The sequence below is a fragment of the Triturus cristatus genome, chromosome 2_1, assembly GCF_964204655.1.
Source record: "Triturus cristatus chromosome 2_1, aTriCri1.1, whole genome shotgun sequence".
Lineage (NCBI taxonomy): Eukaryota > Metazoa > Chordata > Amphibia > Caudata > Salamandridae > Triturus > Triturus cristatus.
The window spans coordinates 37,562,872-37,587,428 of NC_140581.1; the positions used below are offsets into that span (position 1 = coordinate 37,562,872).

Genomic DNA, 24,557 nt, shown 5'->3' on the forward strand with positions numbered 1-24,557 from the left:
ACAGAGAGTCACGCAGTCTCTTAACCTGCTCCTGAACCTTCTCGGAAGTGCCCCTTCGGCCTAGTCAATTCCTCACTCCTACCTGGTGCCACAAGGTCTTCAGAAGACCAGATGGAGATCGGGCAGTTGGTCTACCATGATGGGACCAGTGAGGGAGCAAGCAGTAAATGGGGAACAACATCCAGGGGAACCTCTCGGCTTGAGGAGGCACCCTCTTGGTTACACGTTGATCCGAGTTGTGCCCTGGTAATCTGGGAATAGAGTCAGGTCCACGATGAGATGAGTCACACCAGACACTTCACGTTACACAAAGTAGAGGTTCAATTCTGTACCTTCCTGGAAATGAGGCACCATGTTAGGCACACCTTGATATAGGTTGCATCAGACGATTCTAATCACACACACACAGGCGCAAGTTCCGGAAAGCCTCACGAGGTAGAATGAGCCTCTGCAATGGGTGCCTCTGGAATGGGTGCGTCTGCCACCTTCGAGGGTCGCAAACTGTGAATCGGACACCAGGCGCAATAAGCATGCAGTCTGCGTGGTGTACAAAAGAAATGCGGCACAGTGAAGGTGGGCCACTGTGGATCTCGCAACCGGTAAATCACCACTAACAAAACTCTTTTGCGTGCTGAGATCCCTACAGTACAGGAACCACCTTGCCGCAGATGCGGGCAACTTCTTGAGCTGTGCAATAGGCACACTGGTCCCAAGGCATAATTCTGTAGTTCCAAGCGCACACCGCACTGTCCAGCTTTTAGCAGGCGATGTGGGCACTTAGAGGGCACCGCTCTCCAGATTCACCGGTCGATGGTGTGGGCCCCTCATAGGAGATCTTTGATATCCCGGAGACTTCCAAGAGAACAGGAGACCAGCCAACTGGTCCTTGGGAGCCCACTTCAGGGTGCCAGATGTCAGCAGGTCATCTGCCCAGGCCAGCCACTATTTGGGAAGGCACACGGCCCTTTCCACAGGTAGTTATCCCCCATGTGCACAGAAGAGACCTCTGCCAATGTGCATCACGCAGTCCAGGTTCTCCAGTCCTGCGTCCCTACAAGTGGTTCTCCCCCCTCGGTGGGGTGTCAGTGGGTAGTTATACCCTAGCGGGCCTTTGAAGTTGGGGGAAGGTTTGAAGGGTATTCCTTTTAACCACAGATGTGTCCCCTAAATTTCAGTCGTGTGTGCCATGAAGCAGCGGTCTGCAGATCTCCAACTTCATGGGGGCCGTGATCTGGCCCCAGAAGCCAGGTGTCATAATGTCTGCCCCAATATATTCTGTCGGACCTGCAAATGGCAGAGGTCGGCTGCCATGGCACACAAAGAGTTTAATGCATAGAACTGTCCACTTTCCATAAGTGGCATTTCCACGCAAGATATGCAAAGCCCACCATTACCACTGGAACAGATTTGGCCTAGTGAATCCATTGATAGGAAACATCACGAAGCTGCGCCACTGCAGTCTATTATCGCAGACTGAACTAAAGACGACCCCTTCCCCATGCTAACTTAAGTGAAGAGCAAGCCTCCTCGGTGGGGGAACCCTCGCGGGTCTTCCTTACTAACTGGGCAGCGGACACCTGAGGGTGCCTGCCTAACCTTTCACCTTCTATACTAGTGGAGGCAAAAGGCCTCCTCTGGATAGACCGTGTTTGCTGCGGGCCAGCCAGAGTACGCACGCAAAGGCGCTCTCGCAGACCTGCTGTGGCTGGTCGGACTCATGTTTAAATGCACAGTCCATGCGAGTGCGCAAACCGGCCTGCAACAGTAGACTGGACACATAGGTAAACCGCACCAGTGGTGTAACTGTGCATTTGGGCCGCAATGGCAGACCTGACCTATGTTTACATTCATCATGTCCAAACCACTTCCTAACATGTGTCAGAAGGGTGCACGCACTTTTACACTGCAGTACAGTGGGAAAGGGCACGGGGCCTTAGGGCTCCACCCGAGAACCAGTGAAACGCAAGAGGAAAAAGCAAAAAGTGTAGGGTAACACTACCTGACAAGTATCAGGTCCAACAAGGCCTCTGTGCCTGCTCCTCAGTTTTCAACTAGAGGTCTCTATGTCTATTCCTCAGTTCACTACTAAAAGCCTCTATCTCCCCTCTTCAGTTTACTAGTAGAAGTCTCTGTATCTGCTCCTCAGTTTACTACTAGAGGCCTCCATGCCCGCTCCTCAGTTTACTACCAGGCGTCTCTTTGTCTGTTTCTCTTTATATTATTAAAGGCCTGTATGTCTGCTCCTTAGTTTACTACTAGAGGTCTATATGCCTGTTCCACAGTTTACTAGTAGACGCCTCTATGTCTGCCTGTCAATGTTTGCTCCCCTTTGTGTCTCCTCTGCTTGATCCTTCCACCCGTCCCCTATGTGCCACTACCCACTGATCTTACCCCCAAATGGTTCCTTTGTGGGAACTCCTCTCTGTTCTACCCTTGTTGGATGCTTCGCTTTCCCCTGCCCTTGCCTTACAGTTCCACATGTCACTCCTCATTCCACGCCTCTCTTTTCTACATTTCTAGTTATGCTCCTCCTGCCAGTTCTTCCACTCGGTATCTCTTCTATCGCCGGACCCATTCGATCCTGCAATCCACAAATAAACTCCTAGTCCCATAGCAACATGCACAGAGATGCTGGCAAGCAACCCATTTGCCAATGCTTGTTTAACACAGAAACAAATAGTGGTCTATAATAAAGCCCCCTCCCCTTGCTTTAGTTGCAGTCCTCTTTTTGCTTCTACGTGCAATACACATCAGGTGGCAAGCAACCCTTCAGTTTAGTACTTTGTTTCTTTCTATATCATAGACACAGTAGACAGACTTTAAAGAAGAATCCCTTCCAACCTTCACTTCAGGTTAGATAGTGACACAAGGGGGGTACAATGAAAGCAAGGGTGCTTTCAATACAAACTGCATTTTATTTTGTAGATGCATCTAACTTTAAAGTATTGTCATATGTGTGCTTGCTCTTGCACCTGTGGCAATGTTATATGTGTTACGGGTCTCGTTCGTGCATGTAAAGTGTTTGAGTGTGAGGTCTGATGCAGACCTCTAATTAATGGGAGTTTCTTAGCTTCACTTCTGCCAAGACACCTTCAGGTAATTGTGCGCTTTATAAGACTTATTATTGAAAGCCAGAGAAGGAATTTTCCATTCTCTCCTACATGTTGACTAGAATCTGGAAGCATGACTGCACTGATGCAACTCTGATTATAACCAACTAACATATGTATTTGCAGAGCCACTGAAATGGTGTGATTTTGTAGCTGCAGCAGTTTCCACATAATAATGCATTTGCCGCATTTGTCATATGATCCAGCATCTGCTGCATAATCTGCAGATTTGAGCAATAAAATGGATCAAAAGAAGTTATTAAAACAGTGGTAACCCATGTTACCGCACAGTGGAAGGCTCTTAGCACAGGTTGACTTGTTATCTTTCGATTTCTTATTACTATATTTGGATGCTAAACTGGTACTAATCAGGTGAAGTCTTTGCCAAGACAGTGCTCATACCTTCTGCATCTTTCCCCTTCTTCTAAGTAGCAGTGTTTGTGTGGCATCTGCATAGCGCAAACCTAGTGTAAAGGCAGCAGAGCGCAGTGTAAGGTGAAGTGCCAAGGGGAGTGTCAAGACAAGTGATTGGCGGGTGGCGGGCTCCCTCCAGTGGAAGCGGAACAGTACTGCGCCACTACACACGGAGGCTTGTGGAGAAACACGTGGACGGAGGTGAAAGCGCTGTAGCTATGGCAACAGAGGGAGCAAGGCGCAGCAAATATGCCGTGAAGAGGCACTTTGTGGGACGCGTTGTCTCACATGGCCCTTTTGAAAGCAGCAAAAGCCACTTTATCATGCGTATTCGCATCAATATATAATGATTACGCAGGGGCAGCGCTCTGTTACCTGGGGGTGAGATCCAGGGCTTTAAGTGGGATGAAACAACTGGGGAGGGGGGTCTCTCAAAGTGGCGTTGTCGATGTAATTAAGAGCGTGGCTTAAAAACACATAAGCTAAAAAATCGTGCTTAGCATAGTGTGCCGCCCGACTGGAATTTTGCTGCTTCTGTCATTGCAACATATATAATACAAGTATAATTGCTCCTACAACAAGCCAGGACCAGTGCTTAATTTAAGCCGTAGCTTTCCGGTGCTGAGCACCGGCACTTAATTGGTTTCCGGTGCTGGGCACCGGCACCTAATTGTCATCACCACACTTAGGGCAGTCTGCCACAAGGTGGCGCTGTTCATGTAATTTAGAGGGGAAAAGTATAAGAGCATTTTAGGTAAACAAAATACATTAAAGAAATACTAATAACTGCCTCCCCAGACATTCCTTTAGCTTTGGGGACCTGGAATAATCGGAACTGTCGCATTTACATGCGAGAGAGATGGTTAGTACGTGTTTTAGCAGCGATGACAAGACGATGGGGGGTGCAAGCTGCAGTGGCCTCCTGGTCAGAGCCCTGGCACTTAATATTTTACAAGTTAAGCACTGGCCAGGACTATTTATTGGATTTATCAGTGGATGTTAGTTGAATAAGACAAATAAGCAACAACTATGGCTTTGTTGTAATTAACTCAAAATGCTTCAGTTCTGAAATGATGAGACTGTGAAGGAACTATAACCAGTCTCTGAAGTTACATCAGTGGTAGTGAAGGGTGGTACCGCTGCAGAGATAAGATTTTTTTCCACCCCGAGGGTGAGGGAAAAAATGGAGAGCCCAATAGGGTCCTGTCTCAGCACCAGCTTTTTAGAACTGCTGGTGCTGTGCTGAGCACCAGCAGGACCCAGCCCACTTAAAGCCCTGGTGGGATCCCACACGTCCTAGCATACACTGAAGAGTAGACTGGTCCAGCCCGAGACAGCATAATGCACACCCCTGCATCACTCGAGTGAACACCAAGAGGCATATTTACAAGGAATTGACAGTGAGCAGCATCGCAAATCATTTTCAGCGCTGCCCTCCGCCAATTCGAAAGGAGAGGAATGCATCATATTTACAAGACCATTCCTTCCCTTCCCTTGCACTGGCACACATTTCGCAGCTGTGCGCCAACGCATTCACCCTTGCACCATGTGTCTATGTTGTAGGCAGGATTGTTTTTGTTTTGAATGAGGCGTTTTCCTCATTCTATGTGTGCTGCATTCTGCAGCACACATAGAAAGAGGAAACAAGCATTGGCATAGCCAATAGGTCTCGCCTTTGGGACCTTATAAGTGATTAGGCATGCAGAACATTAGCCTGGGTGCTGGGCCGCCGGGACTTGAGGAGCTATACAATTGCTGCACACTGGGTAATTCAGCCCGATTCAGGAACACATGTTGTATCTCATATTAAAAATAGCTTAGTTCTCAAATGCCTAATATGGCAGTTTCCAGACAGGCTGTTTTGGGCTCCAAGATCTGGCATAAGAAGGAGTACGCAGCTATGTATCATGACAAGAAATGCACCCATCATAAGTGGAAGTGCCACAGACTACATATGTACAGCACGTACAATTGGTGGTAATACGTAAAAGATTAAAAAAAATACTTTCCAAACTTTTACCTTGCACTTTTTACTCTTCCGAAAAGATGTGACATAATTAAAATTGGATGCAGATAACTAAAAAACATTGATTCCAAGACTAAGTCCAGGCAATTGGAGAATATTATATTGGGAAGATGGGGATGCATTCAAAATATATGATCTTGTACAACTATGTGAATGCTGTTATAGTGACTGTGGTCTGTGGACACCAGCTGTGAATGCATGTTTTGTTTTTGTCTATGAAATACATAAAAATACATTAAAAAAAAATGATGAACAAAAACCAGCCATATCTATAGGATCTAGCAAAAACAGGAAGTGCATCTTTAGTCACTTGTGAATTTAGGCCATCATAAAGCTCATCATACATGACTTAATTTATCCTTTCACTAATGCATCCATTCAGTGATAAACTGACACAGATTTGCATTTATCTATCCACAGAAAACACACAAATCCAAGCATATGCATGATAGATTAAAACAAGGTATAAAAAAGAAAAACATGTCACCTCCTAAATGTAGCAGGAATATGCTTGCAATTAGAAAATTAATATGTTAAACATAGCAGTGGGCAGTAACATTGAAATGGTATTGTGCAATATTTATCATTGTTGCACTGATAGAAGATGACAGAGATGTTCACTCTAAATGTGGCGGCCAACTTGGAACAGTAAAACAGTGATTTACTCTCGATAACACCATTCGAAAGCGGAAGCCCTGTTTAGAAGCAGTCACCGGGTAGGATGAGCCGCACTGGAGATCAAATAAGCGGTGACTGAGCAGCCCTGTGGCGCTGTCAGGGGAACTTCAAGGTGCTTTACATTAATTGGTGTGTATATATATATATATATTCACTTAAAAAACCATAGGTTTCACACATGTTATAGTTAGCTGGGTATTTCACTCGTGAAAAACCAATCAAATTCCCCCGTTATAGTTAGGTCAGATAACTATAACTCGCGCGCCCGCAATCCAGTGCTCATGACGTCACATATTACATCACTCATGACATGGTCAGTGGCATTACTCATGACATCACCGATGACATTATCCTTGTGATAGAGTGGCGGTCGCGCGAGTTATAGTTATCTGACCTAACTATAACGGGGGAATTTCATTGTTTTTTCACGAGTGAAATGCCCAGCTAACTATAACATGTGTGAAACTTATGGTTTTTTAAGTGAATATATATATATACATATATATATAAATAAATATATACACACACACACACACATATAAATATATATCTATATATGTATTCACTGAAAAAACCATAGGTTTCACACACGTTATAGTTAGGAATTAGCATTTAAAAAACCTTAGAAATTTAGTGAAAAAACCATAGGTTTCACACATGTTATAGTTAGCTGGACATTTTACTCGTAAAAAACCAATGAAATTGCCCCGTTATAGTTAGTTCAGCTAACTATAACTCGCGCGCCCGCAATGCACTGCTGATGACGTCACATATTACATCACTCATGACATGGTCAGTGACATCACTCATGACATCACTGATGACATCTCAAATGACATCACTGATGACCTCACTGATGACATCATCCTTGTGATAGAGTGGCAGATCTCCTCTCACCTTAATATAAGCTTTGATACACACATTCAAAAATAGAGACTAAAAATTTCAAAACAATGGACATACCAATACCAGTTACAACAACCTCTTCAGTAATTCTAAGATCCACATACACATCCACTCATTCACCAACAGTCCTATACAGTCACTCATACATGTACTCACTCATCATATGTACTCATACATCTATACATCCTGTTACACAATGCCACTCATCCATAGAGTTACTCACACACATAGTCACTCATGCTAATAAAGAATCAAACATACATTTACTTGCATATACAGTTATACACACACCACCACACTTACTTCTACGGAAACTTACACATACTTAGTCTTTTAAACAATCACTTATAGAAACACATACTTATTCATACAGGAACTCTTTCAATCTCTCACTTTCACATATACTCACATATATACACCAATAGTCACATATACTAGTTTAAAACGTATGTAGTTACTCCTGAAGACACTATTGAGACAGTCATTCACTCACTAACACACCCATACACACACTCATCCACCCATACAGTCCTGCACACATGCTGTGTTCAACACATACAAACAGTGAGTCACTCATTCATGCACCGATGCACTACGTAATACCCCCCACCGAACCATGCAGACACTCAGACTGATACTCAAAAAAACAACTAATAACCTAAATAGGCACCCATGTAGCTACTCACCAACCCATGCAGCCACTTATACACAAAGTGAGAGACTGATACAGATATTTACATATTTAAACATTACTCACTAAGCCATGTATTCACTATGATACACTTAATCAGTCAGTTACACAATCAATTTTTCAAAAACAAATCATCCATTTAGACACTTATATACCCATTTATTCTTCCATCGACCATGAGATATACATATATAAAACATATTTAATTTTCAGAATAACACACATTCACTGGATGATGTCATCAGTGATGTCATCAGTGATGTCATTTGAGATGTCATCAGTGATGTCATGAGTGATGTCACTGACCATGTCATGAGTGATGTAATATGTGACGTCATCAGCAGTGCATTGCGGGCGCGCGAGTTATAGTTAGCTGAACTAACTATAACGGGGCAATTTCATTGGTTTTTTACGAGTAAAATGTCCAGCTAACTATAACATGTGTGAAACCTATGGTTTTTTCACTAAATTTCTAAGGTTTTTTAAATGCTAATTCCTAACTATAACGTGTGTGAAACCTATGGTTTTTTCAGTGAATTTCTAAGGTTTTTTAAATGCTAATTCCTAACTATAACGTGTGTGAAACCCATGGTTTTTTCAGTGAATTTGCAAGGTTTTTTAAATGCTAATTCCTAACTATAACGTGTGTGAAACCCATGGTTTTTTCAGTGAATTTGCAAGGTTTTTTAAATGCTATTTTTTTTTTATATTCTTCATTTTTTTCAAACATATTTTTATTTTAATTTTCTTATTTTTTATAAAGACTATGCTTTAATTTTTAAAATCCTTAAATATTTTTTTTATATATATTTTTTAAAATAAACATGTAAAATTTATTTCCAGATTTTTTTTTTTTTTTTTTTTTTTTTTATAGTACGCGTACCGTAAGCTCACGGTAAGCGTACGGTTTACGCAACGTCCGTAATCTATCTACGCTGCTTGCGTATAGTTACGCACTTTGCGTAGCCGCGCGTACTGCGCGTGGGACGCGTGCGCGCTTACGCAACACGCGCACGTTACGCGGAAGTGCCGGGAAATGACTGTTATGCGCATGTGCGCAAGCGCGTGTCTTTTTTACGCGCACGCGTACTTTTTGCCGTAAGCGCACCGTAAGCGTACCGTAAGCGTACGGTAGGTCATGTGATCTTGAAACACAACTTTTGATTGGTTGAAACTACTTTCAGTTCTAGAACTCTCCTACACCACACCCATTCCCCTCATTTCTGCTTGTGATCCCTTGGGAGAAGGAGCTGGTTTGTCTTTGGGATACGATGGCAGAACAGCAGAGCTCTTCTGAGAGTGAGGCTAGCACCAGCAGCACTGTCTTGAGGCAGAGAGCGAGGAAAGTAAAACCTTCTTATGTTTGGGATTATTTTACTTTTCCAGAAGGCCAGCAAAAGGTGAATGCACCCTTAGTTACTTGCAAGCTGTGTAAGCGTGTACTTTCTAGAGGTAATCCTGACAGGAAGTATTCCTTTGGGAATCACACCATGATGAGGCACCTCAAGGATGTACACAAAAGGACACATGCTCAACTTTTTGGAGGTAACTCTTCAGAAAGACGAGCCAGTACATCCACAGCAGCTCAGCCTGGACCATCACCTGCAGAGCTTACTCCTTCTTCTGCAGCTCAGGTGAGCCCTTCATCTGTGGGGGGAGAATCTCCTTTTGCTGGCCCTCTGGAAATGAACCCTCGATTTCGGAAGGTTGATATTCATTGCACATTTTGTAAAGCTCTAATTTGTTATAGGGAGACCAGTGTTTCCCTAGTGAATAACAAAATAGATCAGCACATTTGTAGCTTTGAATGATTTTCCCATGGTTCCTTTCCTCTGTCCCTGCATGAACACAACGGTTCTTTTAAGAGCCAACCTTATCTTTCATCTTTTTTTTACATTTTTTTTAAAAAACTTTTTTTTTTTTACCGTACGCGTACGGTAAGCGTACCTTTTTTTTTATTTTTTAAAAAAAACACTAAAAATCATTTTTCACATTACAAGGTCCTTGAAAGACTACAATTATTACTATTGACTTACCATACTCACTGAAAAAAATATTTATTCATTTGTTTTTTTAAAAAATAGTTTTTAAAATGGTTGTAGTTTACGAAAATTTTCTATATCGATCTGAAAAAAAAGAAAAAAGTATTAATATTTTTAAAACATTTTATAATACAGTACACATATTTACATTTTTTTCCAAAAAATATTTTTGCCTTATTTTTGCTGTTTTCAGAATATATTGCATTTCACTATAAATTGTGAAAGCAATTGCATTCATCATTTTACAGCGGGCAAAAAAAAATAACAATCTCAAAGATTGTATTAAAAAAGCCCAGAATCTCTTCTCACTTAAACTTATCATTACAGAAATGCATATTATTCTTAAAAAATGTCATCTAAAAACAATACTTTTTTCTTTAAAATACCGTCTGATATTTTTGTTTCAGAAGTACATTCACAATAATATATCTCAAATAACTCCAAAATACATCTGATTTTATTTCCTTTAGGCCAAATAGTATTTTTTATTCTTTCCCTGGAATAAATTTCCAAGGGAAAACCATTAAAATTCTAAAGTTTAATCTGTCCAGATCTCACCGATTCTCTGTAACATTTTGGTTCACGAAAATTTTTCGAATAATTTATTTAGTCCACAATAGAATTGCTTACTTTTCCACATGGCCAAATAGTAATTTTTGAAATCATTTTTGAAAAAATTTCCAGTGGCAGTCCAATAACATTCCAAAATTTAAAATGTGCAGAAGTTACCGATAATCTCTAAATTATTGGTTTTTCAAAATTGCATTAAAAATTTAAAAAGTCCACATTACAATTGGTTATCTTTCCTTTAGGCCAAATGATAATTTTAAAAATCTTTTTTCTACAAAATTGCAATGGTAATCCTGTAAAATGGTAAAATTATTTTGTCCAGATCTTGCCAAGTCTCTCTAAAATTTAGGTTTCAGGAAGATTAGATAGGAATTTGCTAAATCAAAAGGCAAACGTTGTTTGAAAATCAATTGGGAATCATTACACAGTGTCCATCCTTTTTCACATTTTAGATAAACTGTGTAATGTCCAGAAGTAACAGTAGGTCCATCATGGAAAATTATTGCAACAGTTACAAAAGTTTTTCCTGAAATTGATAATTGCTGTCCTGTAAACTTCTTTATTAAAGTATCCAATTTTGATCCATCAGCTCTACATCGTTGCATCATTAAAATTACATACTGTCCGTATTCCCTTAAAATTAATGTTGATAACATGTCAGAATTACACTCACCACATTTCATGCTATGATTAGCATCTTTAACTAAGTTTGCAAAAGTGACTGTTTTACTCTCTGGCAATGTCAAATAAATAAACCTTTCATTATCAACAATAGAACCACTTATATTATAACAATTATCACAACTATGTTCCCATTTATAAGAGAGACCAAAAAAAATGTCAATGGGAACTCCTTCTTCTTCCACTACCTGAAGAAAATACATCAAAAATTCGTGAGCATCTTGCTGTTCATTTTGAGAAAACTGTGTTCGTCCTGAACATACATCTAAAAGTTTTCTAATATCAGTAGCACTTTCTATTTGAGTTTTATCTTTACTCAGCTTTTGAAAAAGGAGACTGAGCTCTGAACAGAATCTTTTTCCCTGATTTATTATTATCTGCTCTTGCAAACTTTCCAGATAAAAAGCAACATTCAGCACTACATTTGCGTAGCAGTTGACACCAGAGCTATTTTCAAAATGACATCCTACAACCTGTTCTTCATTTTCCTTATTCTTTTTGCTTGCAATTACATCACTCCTCTTTTTTTTCCTCTTCTCTACATCTTCATTACAGATATTCTCATTTCTCCTTTTACGAGAAACTACACGTTTCTCCAACACAGGATACTGACCTAAATGAGGAGCATAGCTTCTTCTTAATCTATTATACTCCTTTACACAGTTTGTATCAGCACTAACTTTTGAGTCATCGAAGTCTATCATGAATAAACCTGATAATGTTTTGACTCGTGACAAAGCAACATATGCCATACCTTCTTTGAACACACTAGATCCAATGTTCACAAATGCACAATCTACAGTCAATCCTTGAGACTTGTGAATAGTTACAGCATATGCTAGAGAAAACGGAAACTGCTTCCTACGTACATATAAGTCTTTCACAAGCATGAAACGAACTGAACAACGACAAATGTCTTTAACTTCCTCTATCTGATCAAATTTTATTTTTAACCATTCAATTCCATCTTTTTTCTGATAATTAATAAAACCCACAACTCTTCCCATCGCTCCATTTACTAAGCCTTTTTCAACATCCAAATTTCTCCTTAAAAACACTCTACAGTTCATGCAAACATATAGATTTTTTTCTAATCCTGCTGTTTTGGAGATGTTCTTCTCTAGTGAGTCCAATTTATTTTTCAGTTTGCCTGTTACTGTGACAGTAATTCTTCCATCCTCAATTTTGTCCACTGCTTCCAATTTCCTGATCTCTTCCTTTTCCAATTTCAAAAGCTCCTCATTGAATATTGAGCATTCACGTAGAGTTGGCATTAAGCAGATGACACTTTTGTTTTCTGCAATGTTCTTGTATATCTTCTCTGCAACTATTTCTTCCTTTGGAAATAAATTATGTAGCAGCCGAGTCTGTAATGCTTTTTTGCCAGCTTCTGTGAGTAGTCCAATCCTGATATCTTTCAGAATACTTCCATATTCTTCATCGTTTGCTTGCCTCATATTAGTTGTAAGTTCCTTGTACTCAAAGAAGGACCAAATATTTGTATTACCGATGCTTCCCAATGACTTCTTCGTGTCTTCATGTGTCACAGTATTAAACACTGGTTGTCCTTTAACCGGAGTAAGTTGCAAAAGATCCCCAAAAACTATGACGTGTTTTCCACCAAATAACACGTCATAGTCTGTCTTCAAAATTTGCTGCATTCTTAAATGCACAAAGGCAAGCATTAAGTTTGATACCATGCTCACCTCATCAATAATGAGAACTTGCATCTTCTTCAATACTCTTGAAACTTCCAAGCATGCTTCTCCAGTTAGCTTGTTGAATTGTATTTTGTTCTCATGCTCCACTGGTAACATTAGCAAACGATGTAAGGTGATTCCTTTTATGTTATATGCTGCTAACCCAGTTGGAGCAGTAACCACACAAGACAAAGTAGAATCTGTTTTTTGCTTTAGGTAGCTTCTGATGACTTTAATTAGGAAACTTTTTCCAGTGCCAGCTTGTCCGCTTACATACATCCTGATTGGATGAAATGATGTGCATGAGCACTCTTTTTTTTCATGTAGAAATCCGTGATCAATTTTGTTTTTGATCTCTTCATAAATTTGTTGCTGCTCTTGATTCAGTTGTCTTTCCAAATTTTCTAAGTCTATAAATTCTTCTTGAGCTTGATTCATAGCCGTTTCCACTTCATTCATGGCTATTGATGCTTCATTTTCAACGATTGGTTGTCCTAGGGGATCTTGACTGTATGTTCCTGAACTTTGGCTGTCCTGAGAACTGTCTCTAGCAATTTCTGCTGCAATTGTAGTTTCCTGTTCAATTTCTTCATTTAACATTTGCAGATAAGTTGAGAATGTACTGCATTGTATGCTGTCTTTGCAAGCATTAAAAGAATCTTCATAGCTCTGGAATTCTCCCAGTAGTTCATCCTCTGAACGCCATGGTTTAAACAACTGTAAAAGAGCCAAGTAGTAAAATTCTTTCTTGTCGGTAGTGTCGCAACTCAGCTTCCGGTGATTTATCAAACTTCCTTTGGTTTGCTTCACCAAACATCCTTCTTCACCAACGACTTTATATTTTCCATTATTGATGTCTTCTGCAGCTTTCCGTGAATAAATGTAGTTCTGCAGCACTTCATAGAGACACATGTTCTCCAGATGATGACTTCTCTTGGGATAATATGTGTCCAACATGTTTGTTTTCAATATATCTGTACTTTCAGGTTCGAACTGTGCCAAATATTCAATTTCTCCAACAGATTTCAGTACCCGATTTCTCATTGCTGCAAGGCCTAAACTTGCCCAAATTATTCTTCTTGACTTCGAGTAGAGACTTGCAGAAGATAATCTATCTGAACATTCGTAGGATCCAATTTCTCGATGCGATAACATCTTCAAACTGAAATTGTACAGCTTCTTACTGACAGTCTTCTCGTGAGAAATCTCTTCCCACATTTCCTTCAATTCTGTTTTTTCTGATTTCGTAATGTAAGACGTTACATATCGAGCAACAGCAATGGAATTGTCAGCAACATACTGTATATCCATGTTAGCGTTCCACATGGATAAAATGACTGGGTTGTAGTCATTTATATTTTTTGATTCTTCTTTTCTTTTAAGGTTGTAGGTATTCTTAGGTGATTTTCTTGTGATAGTATGTCTCACAGCTGACATAAAACTGTTGACTCTTCCATTTGTAAGAACAGGTCTAGGAAATCCAAATCGACATTTAGTGTAGTATTTTTCTTTGCTCTTGTATTTCCGTCGACAGTATTTTCCACACCGATGACTTTGGAAACGTAGAACTTGCTCCTTTAACTTGTACTCTTCTGTGCTTTTAGGTATAGCACATGTTGCATATTCTTCAATGTAAGATAACACTGCTTCATCAGTATCTGTTCCAAACTTTGGGGCATCCTTGATCCACAGCAGCATATGAATATGAGGAGCACCTCTTGCCTGGTACTCTTTTCTCCAAAAGAAATCCACTACTTCTCCAAGGGGTGGATTTTTTTTATTGCAGATGAAGGACATCATAGCCTCAAATCTATGATTGAAATATCTGCAAACATTAACCGGATCCAATGAGCACAGTTCTCCTGCTGTCTTGTATTCGATGTTTTCAATGTTTGAATTGGCCTCTCGTAGAAAATCCAGTAAATCATCCCAAGCGTACTCGGCGCAGCTTAGGGTAAGGAACCATGTTGGTGTTCCTAAATTGCGTAACATGCATTTTAGTTCACCATGGCGTCGGTACCAATATTCATTTGTCCCACGCTGACAAGCCATCAGATTGATCAGTTGTGTTTCCAAATGATCATCTCGGTGCTGCACTTTCTCCATAAAATCCTTAGCAGACACATTTTGTAAATGTACTCCACTTTTTAAAATGTGATTTACTGCATAAGACAGTGCAGACAAGTCGCTTTCAAATAAAAGATGGAACAAATAAGGGATACTTTGTCGAAATCTGGGATCTTCAGCATATAGTCTTGTAGTCCGATACTCAGAAGCTGGAATCTGTTCCGGACGTTCATCGTATCGTCCTCCTTTTCCTTTAGGAAACAGCTGAGGAAAACATCGAGCTTCCAAGCTCTCCTCCCATACACTCACGGGATTTCCTTTTGCTTTCTTCATCTGAAAGAGATCAATATTGTCTCCCATAACTTCTTTCGAATGGAGAGGATGTATGCTAAAATGTTCATAAATTTCTTCTTCCTTTGACTTGTCCACTTTTTCAATTTGTCCACTTGGTGTTTCTGTATCTCCTTGTAAATCTTCTTCTTCTTCTTCTTCTACTATATAAATTGATTCATACCATTTGTTATTTTTTTTCAAATACAAATTTGCTCTTTGTACTTTCCGCACATCTACCAGCTCCTGCCAAATCTTCTTATTCTTTGTAGGTACACCATTAACCAGAATAATTAATGGTTCAGTTTCCAAAGTATCCGCATCAATAGTTTCCATATTTTTTTTCAAATCCAAGGGCAAATACACCACTCTACCTTTTAAACCTCTCAGTAAATCTGAAGGAGGTAATTTACCAGTTTTGGGCTCCATACGTACTATGGTCTGGAACGGATGAACACATTGAATGAGTATAGACTCATATGTATTTAATTCAGAAAGTTCAGCAGGAATAGCATCCAATTCTAAATTATTATGTACAGCTCTGGTCGGCATTCTATTTTCCTCTAACTTGTTGTAGCAGTATTTACAAATACGCTGATCTTCACCCAATTCAAAACAATTTTCAAGAAATATATATGTTGCAAAATCCATCCACTTATAATTATCTTCATTTTCACTCTTTCTGTAGAGATCAACATTCCTAGTTTGTTTTCTATAATGAGTTCTGCGGCAACAAATACAAGTAACATTTGGTCTTTCATTAGAGACTATTGCAAATTTTGTTATGTGATCATTAAATGTCTTACTTACACAAGGTTCTACATTCTCTTCCACTTCTGCCTCATTTACTGTGTCCTTCTCTGCACTGTTTTGTTCAGGACCAAAGTAACAAAACTGAATTTCATCAACAACCTTCTCTACATCTGATACCGTTCCTCGGAACAGAGCCCTATTCAATTCATTTAACTTTATTGCTGGACTTTTGGCAAAATACAACCGTCTCACAAACTTTCTCATTTCAGTATGATGAACAGCCAGCATCCTAAAATGATGGAAAACACTATTGCACACTTTTCTAGATAGACAAGCAAGAGAATGACCCTGCAAACCAGTATTCTCTCTCACTCTGCATGGATCCAGACTTTGAAGCACCTTAATCTTTTGTTTTACACTTTTTTTACTATATTCTCTTAGAAACTCTCGAAATCTGTCAATAGATTCCTGACGCACAGTGCAAATACTACTACAATTCCAAGTGTACACTGGGGCTTTAGGACGTCTCCCCATTGCCTCATCTGCCATCACTTGTACCTCATCTCTTGGAACCATTATCTCCTTCTCCATTATGCAACCATTTTTTACTTCGTATGAACGACCTCTGGTGTCAACTGCATGCAGCAAACTATTACTTTGAAAATAGCTCTCTTCATTAAAAAAAGGTTCACTACTTGAGCTATGCATCCACTTTCCTAAAAACACTTTACAAAAATTTGTTCTGTTCACTACTCTTTTGCTTTTGCTTTGTGATTTCAGTACATTAACCATTTTATCTAATGTACGCATCCTATTCAAAATTAATATGAATAGTTTCCTTTTTAATTCTAATGCCTTTGCTGCAATGGCTTCAATTTCTTTTTTTCTCTTATAATATTTAGCCTTTTGCTTATATTTCTTTATATCCTTTATCAAATTGGACATAACTCTTCTCTGAAACATTTTTCTACGTATCTCTTTAAATGCTGTTTTTCTGTTTATGTTAAACTTTTCAATTGCAGAAGGTATATTTGCATTAACTAAATCCTCAATTTTTTGCTGTTCTGTAGGTTTTGTTACATTTTTCCGAGAACAGACATTTTGTACATTTTTGTTTGTTTTCAATATTTTGTTTAGGAATTGTCTTTTTTGCTTACCAGAAGATTTTTTCTTTTTCCCAACATCAGCATCTTCTACTAACTTTGGTCCTCCAGTTGTCCTCAAATATAGTTTTTTTTTTAGCGTTTTTTGAACTCGAGATTTTGTAGGCATCTTAAATTTTGTTCACTGTTCTTCAGCAATACCTGCAAAAAAACTAAAAAAAAAATTCTTTATTGTATTTAAATATATTACTACATTTCTTTTCACAATAGTCACAAAACGAAATTTCTTTGCCAATTTGAATGCACACAAACTCCTCTTTTTTTTTGGGCAAGTGAAAATCTGTATAACAAACTGTCACATTATGAAACCAAGCTGTTTTTTTTTCAGACCACCACCGTGTGTATTCTCTGTGACTGCCTACACTCCAGCAGGGGCAACCAGCCTTAGTGATGCTGAATGTATTTGCATTACAGACTTAAACCTGAAAACCCCACTCGCTTCTAATTACTGTGCATGACTATACATGGCAAGCACATGGGTGTGTGCTAAACCTCTGCTTCTTCCCCCAAAAATTCGCTCCTCTTTTCCATCTACTGCAACTGTGAAATCACCAGAGCAAGACGCAATACATTTCTGCCTATAATTCTTCTATGCACACAGAGTCATGTTTTCACATTAGTGCCAAAACGAAATTTCTTTGCCAATTTGAAAGCACACTTACTGCTCTTTTTTTTTCGGGCCAAGTGAAAATCTCTTTTTACACTTTGAAATCACTTTTACAGACTGACACATTCTGAAACCTTTTTTTTTAAATTTATTTAAATGCACATGTCCAAGCTGTTTTTTTTTCAGACCACCACCGTGTGTATTCTCTGTGACTGCCTACACTCCAGCAGGGGCAACCAGCCTTAGTGATGCTGAATGTATTTGCATTACAGACTTAAACCTGAAAACCCCACTCGCTTCTAATTACTGTGCATGACTATACATGGCAAGCACATGGGTGTGTGCTAAACCTCTGCTTCTTCCCCCAAAAATTCGCTCCTCTTTTCCATCTACTGCAACTGTGAAATCACCAGAGCAAGACGCAATACATTTCTGCCTATAATTCTTCTATGCACACAGAGTCATGTTTTCACATTAGTGCCAAAACGAAATTTCTTTGCCAATTTGAAAGCACACTTACTGCTCTTTTTTTTTCGGGGGCAAGTGTATATCTCTTTTTTCAATTTGAAATCACTTTTACAGACTGACACATTCTGAAACCTTTTTTTTTAATTTATTTAAATGCACATGTCCAAGCAGTTTTTTTTTCAGACCACCACCGTGTGCATTCTCTGTGACTGCCTACACTCCAGCAGGGGCAACCAGCCTTAGTGATGCTGAATGTATTTGCATTACAGACTTAAACCTGAAAACCCCACTCGCTTCTAATTACTGTGCATGACTATACATGGCAAGCACATGGGTGTGTGCTAAACCTCTGCTTCTTCCCCCAAAAATTCGCTCCTCTTTTCCATCTACTGCAACTGTGAAATCACCAGAGCAAGACGCAATACATTTCTGCCTATAATTCTTCTATGCACACAGAGTCATGTTTTCACATTAGTGCCAAAACGAAATTTCTTTGCCAATTTGAAAGCACACTTACTGCTCTTTTTTTTTCGGGGGCAAGTGTATATCTCTTTTTTCAATTTGAAATCACTTTTACAGACTGACACATTCTGAAACCTTTTTTTTAAATTTATTTAAATGCACATGTCCAAGCAGTTTTTTTTTCAGACCACCACCGTGTGTATTCTCTGTGACTGCCTACACTCCAGCAGGGGCAAACAGCCTTAGTGATGCTGAATGTATTTGCATTACAGACTTAAACCTGAAAACCCCACTCGCTTCTAATTACTGTGCATGACTATACATGGCAAGCACATGGGTGTGTGCTAAACCTCTGCTTCTTCCCCCAAAATTTCGCTCCTCTTTTCCATCTACTGCAACTGTGAAATCACCAGAGCAAGACGCAATACATTTCTGCCTATAATTCTTCTATGCACACAGAGTCATGTTTTCACATTAGTGCCAAAACGAAATTTCTTTGCCAATTTGAAAGCACACTTACTGCTCTTTTTTTTTTCGGGCCAAGTGAAAATCTCTTTTTACACTTTGAAATCACTTTTACAGACTGACACATTCTGAAACCTTTTTTTTTAAATTTATTTAAATGCACATGTCCAAGCTGTTTTTTTTTCAGACCACCACCGTGTGTATTCTCTGTGACTGCCTACACTCCAGCAGGGGCAACCAGCCTTAGTGATGCTGAATGTATTTGCATTACAGACTTAAACCTGAAAACCCCACTCGCTTCTAATTACTGTGCATGACTATACATGGCAAGCACATGGGTGTGTGCTAAACCTCTGCTTCTTCCCCCAAAAATTCGCTCCTCTTTTCCATCTACTGCAACTGTGAAATCACCAGAGCAAGACGCAATACATTTCTGCCTATAATTCTTCTATGCACACAGAGTCATGTTTTCACATTAGTGCCAAAACGAAATTTCTTTGCCAATTTGAAAGCACACTTACTGCTCTTTTTTTTTCGGGCCAAGTGAAAATCTCTTTTTACACTTTGAAATCACTTTTACAGACTGACACATTCTGAAACCTTTTTTTTAAATTTATTTAAATGCACATGTCCAAGCTGTTTTTTTTTCAGACCACCACCGTGTGTATTCTCTGTGACTGCCTACACTCCAGCAGGGGCAACCAGCCTTAGTGATGCTGAATGTATTTGCATTACAGACTTAAACCTGAAAACCCCACTCGCTTCTAATTACTGTGCATGACTATACATGGCAAGCACATGGGTGTGTGCTAAACCTCTGCTTCTTCCCCCAAAAATTCGCTCCTCTTTTCCATCTACTGCAACTGTGAAATCACCAGAGCAAGACGCAATACATTTCTGCCTATAATTCTTCTATGCACACAGAGTCATGTTTTCACATTAGTGCCAAAACGAAATTTCTTTGCCAATTTGAAAGCACACTTACTGCTCTTTTTTTTTCGGGCCAAGTGAAAATCTCTTTTTACACTTTGAAATCACTTTTACAGACTGACACATTCTGAAACCTTTTTTTTTAAATTTATTTAAATGCACATGTCCAAGCTGTTTTTTTTTCAGACCACCACCGTGTGTATTCTCTGTGACTGCCTACACTCCAGCAGGGGCAACCAGCCTTAGTGATGCTGAATGTATTTGCATTACAGACTTAAACCTGAAAACCCCACTCGCTTCTAATTACTGTGCATGACTATACATGGCAAGCACATGGGTGTGTGCTAAACCTCTGCTTCTTCCCCCAAAAATTCGCTCCTCTTTTCCATCTACTGCAACTGTGAAATCACCAGAGCAAGACGCAATACATTTCTGCCTATAATTCTTCTATGCACACAGAGTCATGTTTTCACATTAGTGCCAAAACGAAATTTCTTTGCCAATTTGAAAGCACACTTACTGCTCTTTTTTTTTCGGGGGCAAGTGTATATCTCTTTTTTCAATTTGAAATCACTTTTACAGACTGACACATTCTGAAACCTTTTTTTTTAATTTATTTAAATGCACATGTCCAAGCAGTTTTTTTTTCAGACCACCACCGTGTGCATTCTCTGTGACTGCCTACACTCCAGCAGGGGCAACCAGCCTTAGTGATGCTGAATGTATTTGCATTACAGACTTAAACCTGAAAACCCCACTCGCTTCTAATTACTGTGCATGACTATACATGGCAAGCACATGGGTGTGTGCTAAACCTCTGCTTCTTCCCCCAAAAATTCGCTCCTCTTTTCCATCTACTGCAACTGTGAAATCACCAGAGCAAGACGCAATACATTTCTGCCTATAATTCTTCTATGCACACAGAGTCATGTTTTCACATTAGTGCCAAAACGAAATTTCTTTGCCAATTTGAAAGCACACTTACTGCTCTTTTTTTTTCGGGCCAAGTGAAAATCTCTTTTTACACTTTGAAATCACTTTTACAGACTGACACATTCTGAAACCTTTTTTTTAAATTTATTTAAATGCACATGTCCAAGCTGTTTTTTTTTCAGACCACCACCGTGTGTATTCTCTGTGACTGCCTACACTCCAGCAGGGGCAACCAGCCTTAGTGATGCTGAATGTTTTTGCATTACAGACTTAAACCTGAAAACCCCACTCGCTTCTAATTACTGTGCATGACTATACATGGCAAGCACATGGGTGTGTGCTAAACCTCTGCTTCTTCCCCCAAAAATTCGCTCCTCTTTTCCATCTACTGCAACTGTGAAATCACCAGAGCAAGACGCAATACATTTCTGCCTATAATTCTTCTATGCACACAGAGTCATGTTTTCACATTAGTGCCAAAACGAAATTTCTTTGCCAATTTGAAAGCACACTTACTGCTCTTTTTTTTTCGGGGGCAAGTGTATATCTCTTTTTTCAATTTGAAATCACTTTTACAGACTGACACATTCTGAAACCTTTTTTTTTAATTTATTTAAATGCACATGTCCAAGCAGTTTTTTTTTCAGACCACCACCGTGTGTATTCTCTGTGACTGCCTACACTCCAGCAGGGGCAACCAGCCTTAGTGATGCTGAATGTATTTGCATTACAGACTTAAACCTGAAAACCCCACTCGCTTCTAATTACTGTGCATGACTATACATGGCAAGCACATGGGTGTGTGCTAAACCTCTGCTTCTTCCCCCAAAAATTCGCTCCTCTTTTCCATCTACTGCAACTGTGAAATCACCAGAGCAAGACGCAATACATTTCTGCCTATAATTCTTCTATGCACACACAGTCATGTTTTCACATTAGTGCCAAAACGAAATTTCTTTGCCAATTTGAAAGCACACTTACTGCTCTTTTTTTTTCGGGCCAAGTGAAAATCTCTTTTACAGACTGACACATTATGAATCCACCATGTGTAACTACAACAAAAACAATTCCCATTTCTATTATTCATTTCTTAAGTTACCACATACATCCCCTCTCAAACTGTAAACTCACCTTTAAAATTAGTTAGTTGTGAAAGAAATGTGTCACTCAAACAGCAGATTATCAGAGCCAGGATCTCTGTTCTGTACACCTCTCTCCTCTCAGCAGAACCAGATAATGGCAAACTTTCCCTCTATTTTTCCACACATATACATGTAAGTTTCAAATCTCAGTGCTTCCCCCTTTTTTTCAAATGTAATGACACATTTCTATTGGTTGAAAACCAACCCTTTTCCAAAAGTACCCTGCCCCCAACTTGACTTCTGCCTAGTACCCTTCCCCCAACTTGACTTCTGCCTGCTACCATAGCAACAGCTCATGGAACACTGCTGTGTGCAGTTAGGTCAGAAGTTCGACACACAATGTTTCAATTCCACAGAGCAAGAGTGCTTGACTTTTCAAACCTAACTGCAAATCCATAGTACTGTTCTTTGGTTACACATTTTTTTGTACCAATACAAAACATGCTTCTATTAATTTTCACATACAGCCTAGTTTTTTTTCTAGAATGGTATGAAACAGCCAATCAGTTCTTTTTGTTTTGTAAAAAATATGTATGCCTCCATTTCCAAACTGTCTTTCTTTTCATATTGCCATTCTACTGAAAGACACCTCCTGAGTGCATCCAGTTCTCCTTTGAAGATGTTCACAGTGTGGATTGTAGGGCACAGCTATGTCTTCTGGAGTGAAAAGTTTGCAGAGAAAACAGATATGGTGAGAGACCTTGCTTTGCCAAATGTAGACATTAAATGGATTGGTCAGAGAGGGTTAAAGTGGCACCAATTGATGCCATTGGTGAAATCCTTCATGCAAATCCAACACCCTGACCTCATAATAGTGCACTGTGGTGGCAATGACCTAGGCACTTTGACTGGGGTAGGTCTGGAAATGCTTATGAAGGACACCTTTGCACAACTGTTTACACTTTTCCCTAAAACTGCCTTTGTGTTTTCCAACATATGCCAAAGGCAAAAATGGAACTGGTCCAATCATTTCTGTCCACAGATTGACAAAGCAAGAAAGCACGTCAACAAATCTGTTTCTGCTTTCCTCCGTGACTATGGTATGGGTGCCATTTACCACAACAACTTGCGTTACGACATGCAAGACATTTATAGAGGAGATGGTGTGCACTTCAATGATGAAGGGAACAGAGTCTTCCTCTTGAACCTTAGACTCTGCATCGGTACTTACTTGTAGGTACCACTAAAAAAATGACTCCATAAACACAACAGCTCTTTTTAGAGCTCCCTAATTTCTAAACTCTTAAATCTGATTTTCATTTATTTATTTTTATTTTTTTTACCGTACGCTTACCGTGAGCTTACCGTACGCGTACCCCGTGATTTTTTTTAAAATCAATAAATGTTTTTTTTGTACTTTTCTGTCCTTCTTTGACCCCCTTACAATTGTTAGGGGGTCTGTAACTCTCCTCATTGCCCCCTTTCCTTGTTTTCACTCTTTTTTTTCAGAGTGAAATACACAAAATGGCGGCCGCCGCTTCCTGGTTTCGGCCGATTCGAATGTTTACTAAGATCTAAGAGCCAATCAGAATCGCGCTCGCGCACGCCACCGTACGCTTACCGTAAGCGTACGGTAAGCGTACCGTAAGCTGGCTCAGATATATATATTGATTTAAAGGCTATTTTCTCAAAATCAACTGAACTGATTTACACCAAACCTACAAAAGGCACTTCCTTGACCTACGGACTACCTCTCTGCCAAATTTCTAGTAATTCTGTTCAGCCGTTCGGGCTGTAGCTCGTTCTAAAGGTCCTATGGAAAAATGCATGGGAAAAACGCGTTTTGGGACCCCCCTTTTATCTCAGCCCCCGCTTGACGGATCCCCCCGAGACTTTCAGGGTAGGAGCGGAGCGTAGCGCCCCACCTATTTTGAGAAATTCGCGAGGATTCGTCGACCGGCGCCAAAGTTATTCAAAATAGAATGTTGAGGTTTTCCTATGGAAACGTGGTCCTAACTATAACTACCTACTGGCGACCGCCAGTAGGTAATATATATATATATATATATATATATATATATATATATATATATATATATATATATATATATATATATATATGATTTATGGTGTATTTCGAAGGGATCAGAAGAAGAACTGCTTGAATTTCATGTGTGACTAAATGAGAGAAATCCTGACATACAATTCACAATGACTCACAGAACCACGAATCTAACTTTTCTAGACGTGGAGGTGCGTTCTACAGAAACGGGTTTAATTACAACACTATACACTAAGCCCACAGATAAAAATACAGCATTGGATATTAAGAGTTATCATCCAAAGAGCCTTAAGGATAACTTGCCCTATGGGCAGTATTTACGTGTTCAACGTAATTGCACACGTAAAGAGGATTACATAATCCACTCTAACGCGTTGACTGAGAAACTCAAAGAAAAGGGCTACCCATCTAAGCTAC

General features: G+C 39.5%; 2 protein-coding genes across 6 annotated transcripts in view; both read right to left on the reverse strand.

The window, feature by feature from the left end:
- LOC146863669 (long-chain-fatty-acid--CoA ligase ACSBG2-like) overlaps window positions 1–24,557 on the reverse strand; it is a 632,294-nt gene that overhangs the window by 212,154 nt on the left and 395,583 nt on the right. The gene's annotated exons all lie outside the window — the stretch shown is intronic.
- LOC146863670 (uncharacterized) lies at window positions 8,702–22,237 on the reverse strand. Of its 2 annotated transcripts, none has more exons than XM_085627771.1 (2): window positions 22,128–22,237; window positions 8,702–17,283 (listed from the first exon to the last, which is right to left on the reverse strand). In XM_085627771.1, the coding sequence occupies exon 2, from the start codon at window positions 17,238–17,240 to the stop codon at window positions 10,776–10,778; it is 6,465 nt and encodes a 2,154-aa protein (XP_085483897.1). In that variant the 5' UTR covers window positions 17,241–17,283; window positions 22,128–22,237; the 3' UTR covers window positions 8,702–10,775. The 2 variants fall into 2 exon arrangements, with proteins under 2 accessions (XP_085483897.1, XP_085483896.1); XM_085627770.1 differs by lacking the exon at window positions 22,128–22,237 and adding an exon at window positions 18,019–20,539 and having other exon boundaries at window positions 8,702–17,553.

What these genes read in the sequence shown, in the direction of transcription:
- LOC146863670 (XM_085627771.1), bottom strand. Translation starts at nt 17,240, where the DNA reads ATGCCTACAAAATCTCGAGTTCAAAAAACGCTAAAAAAAAAACTATAT.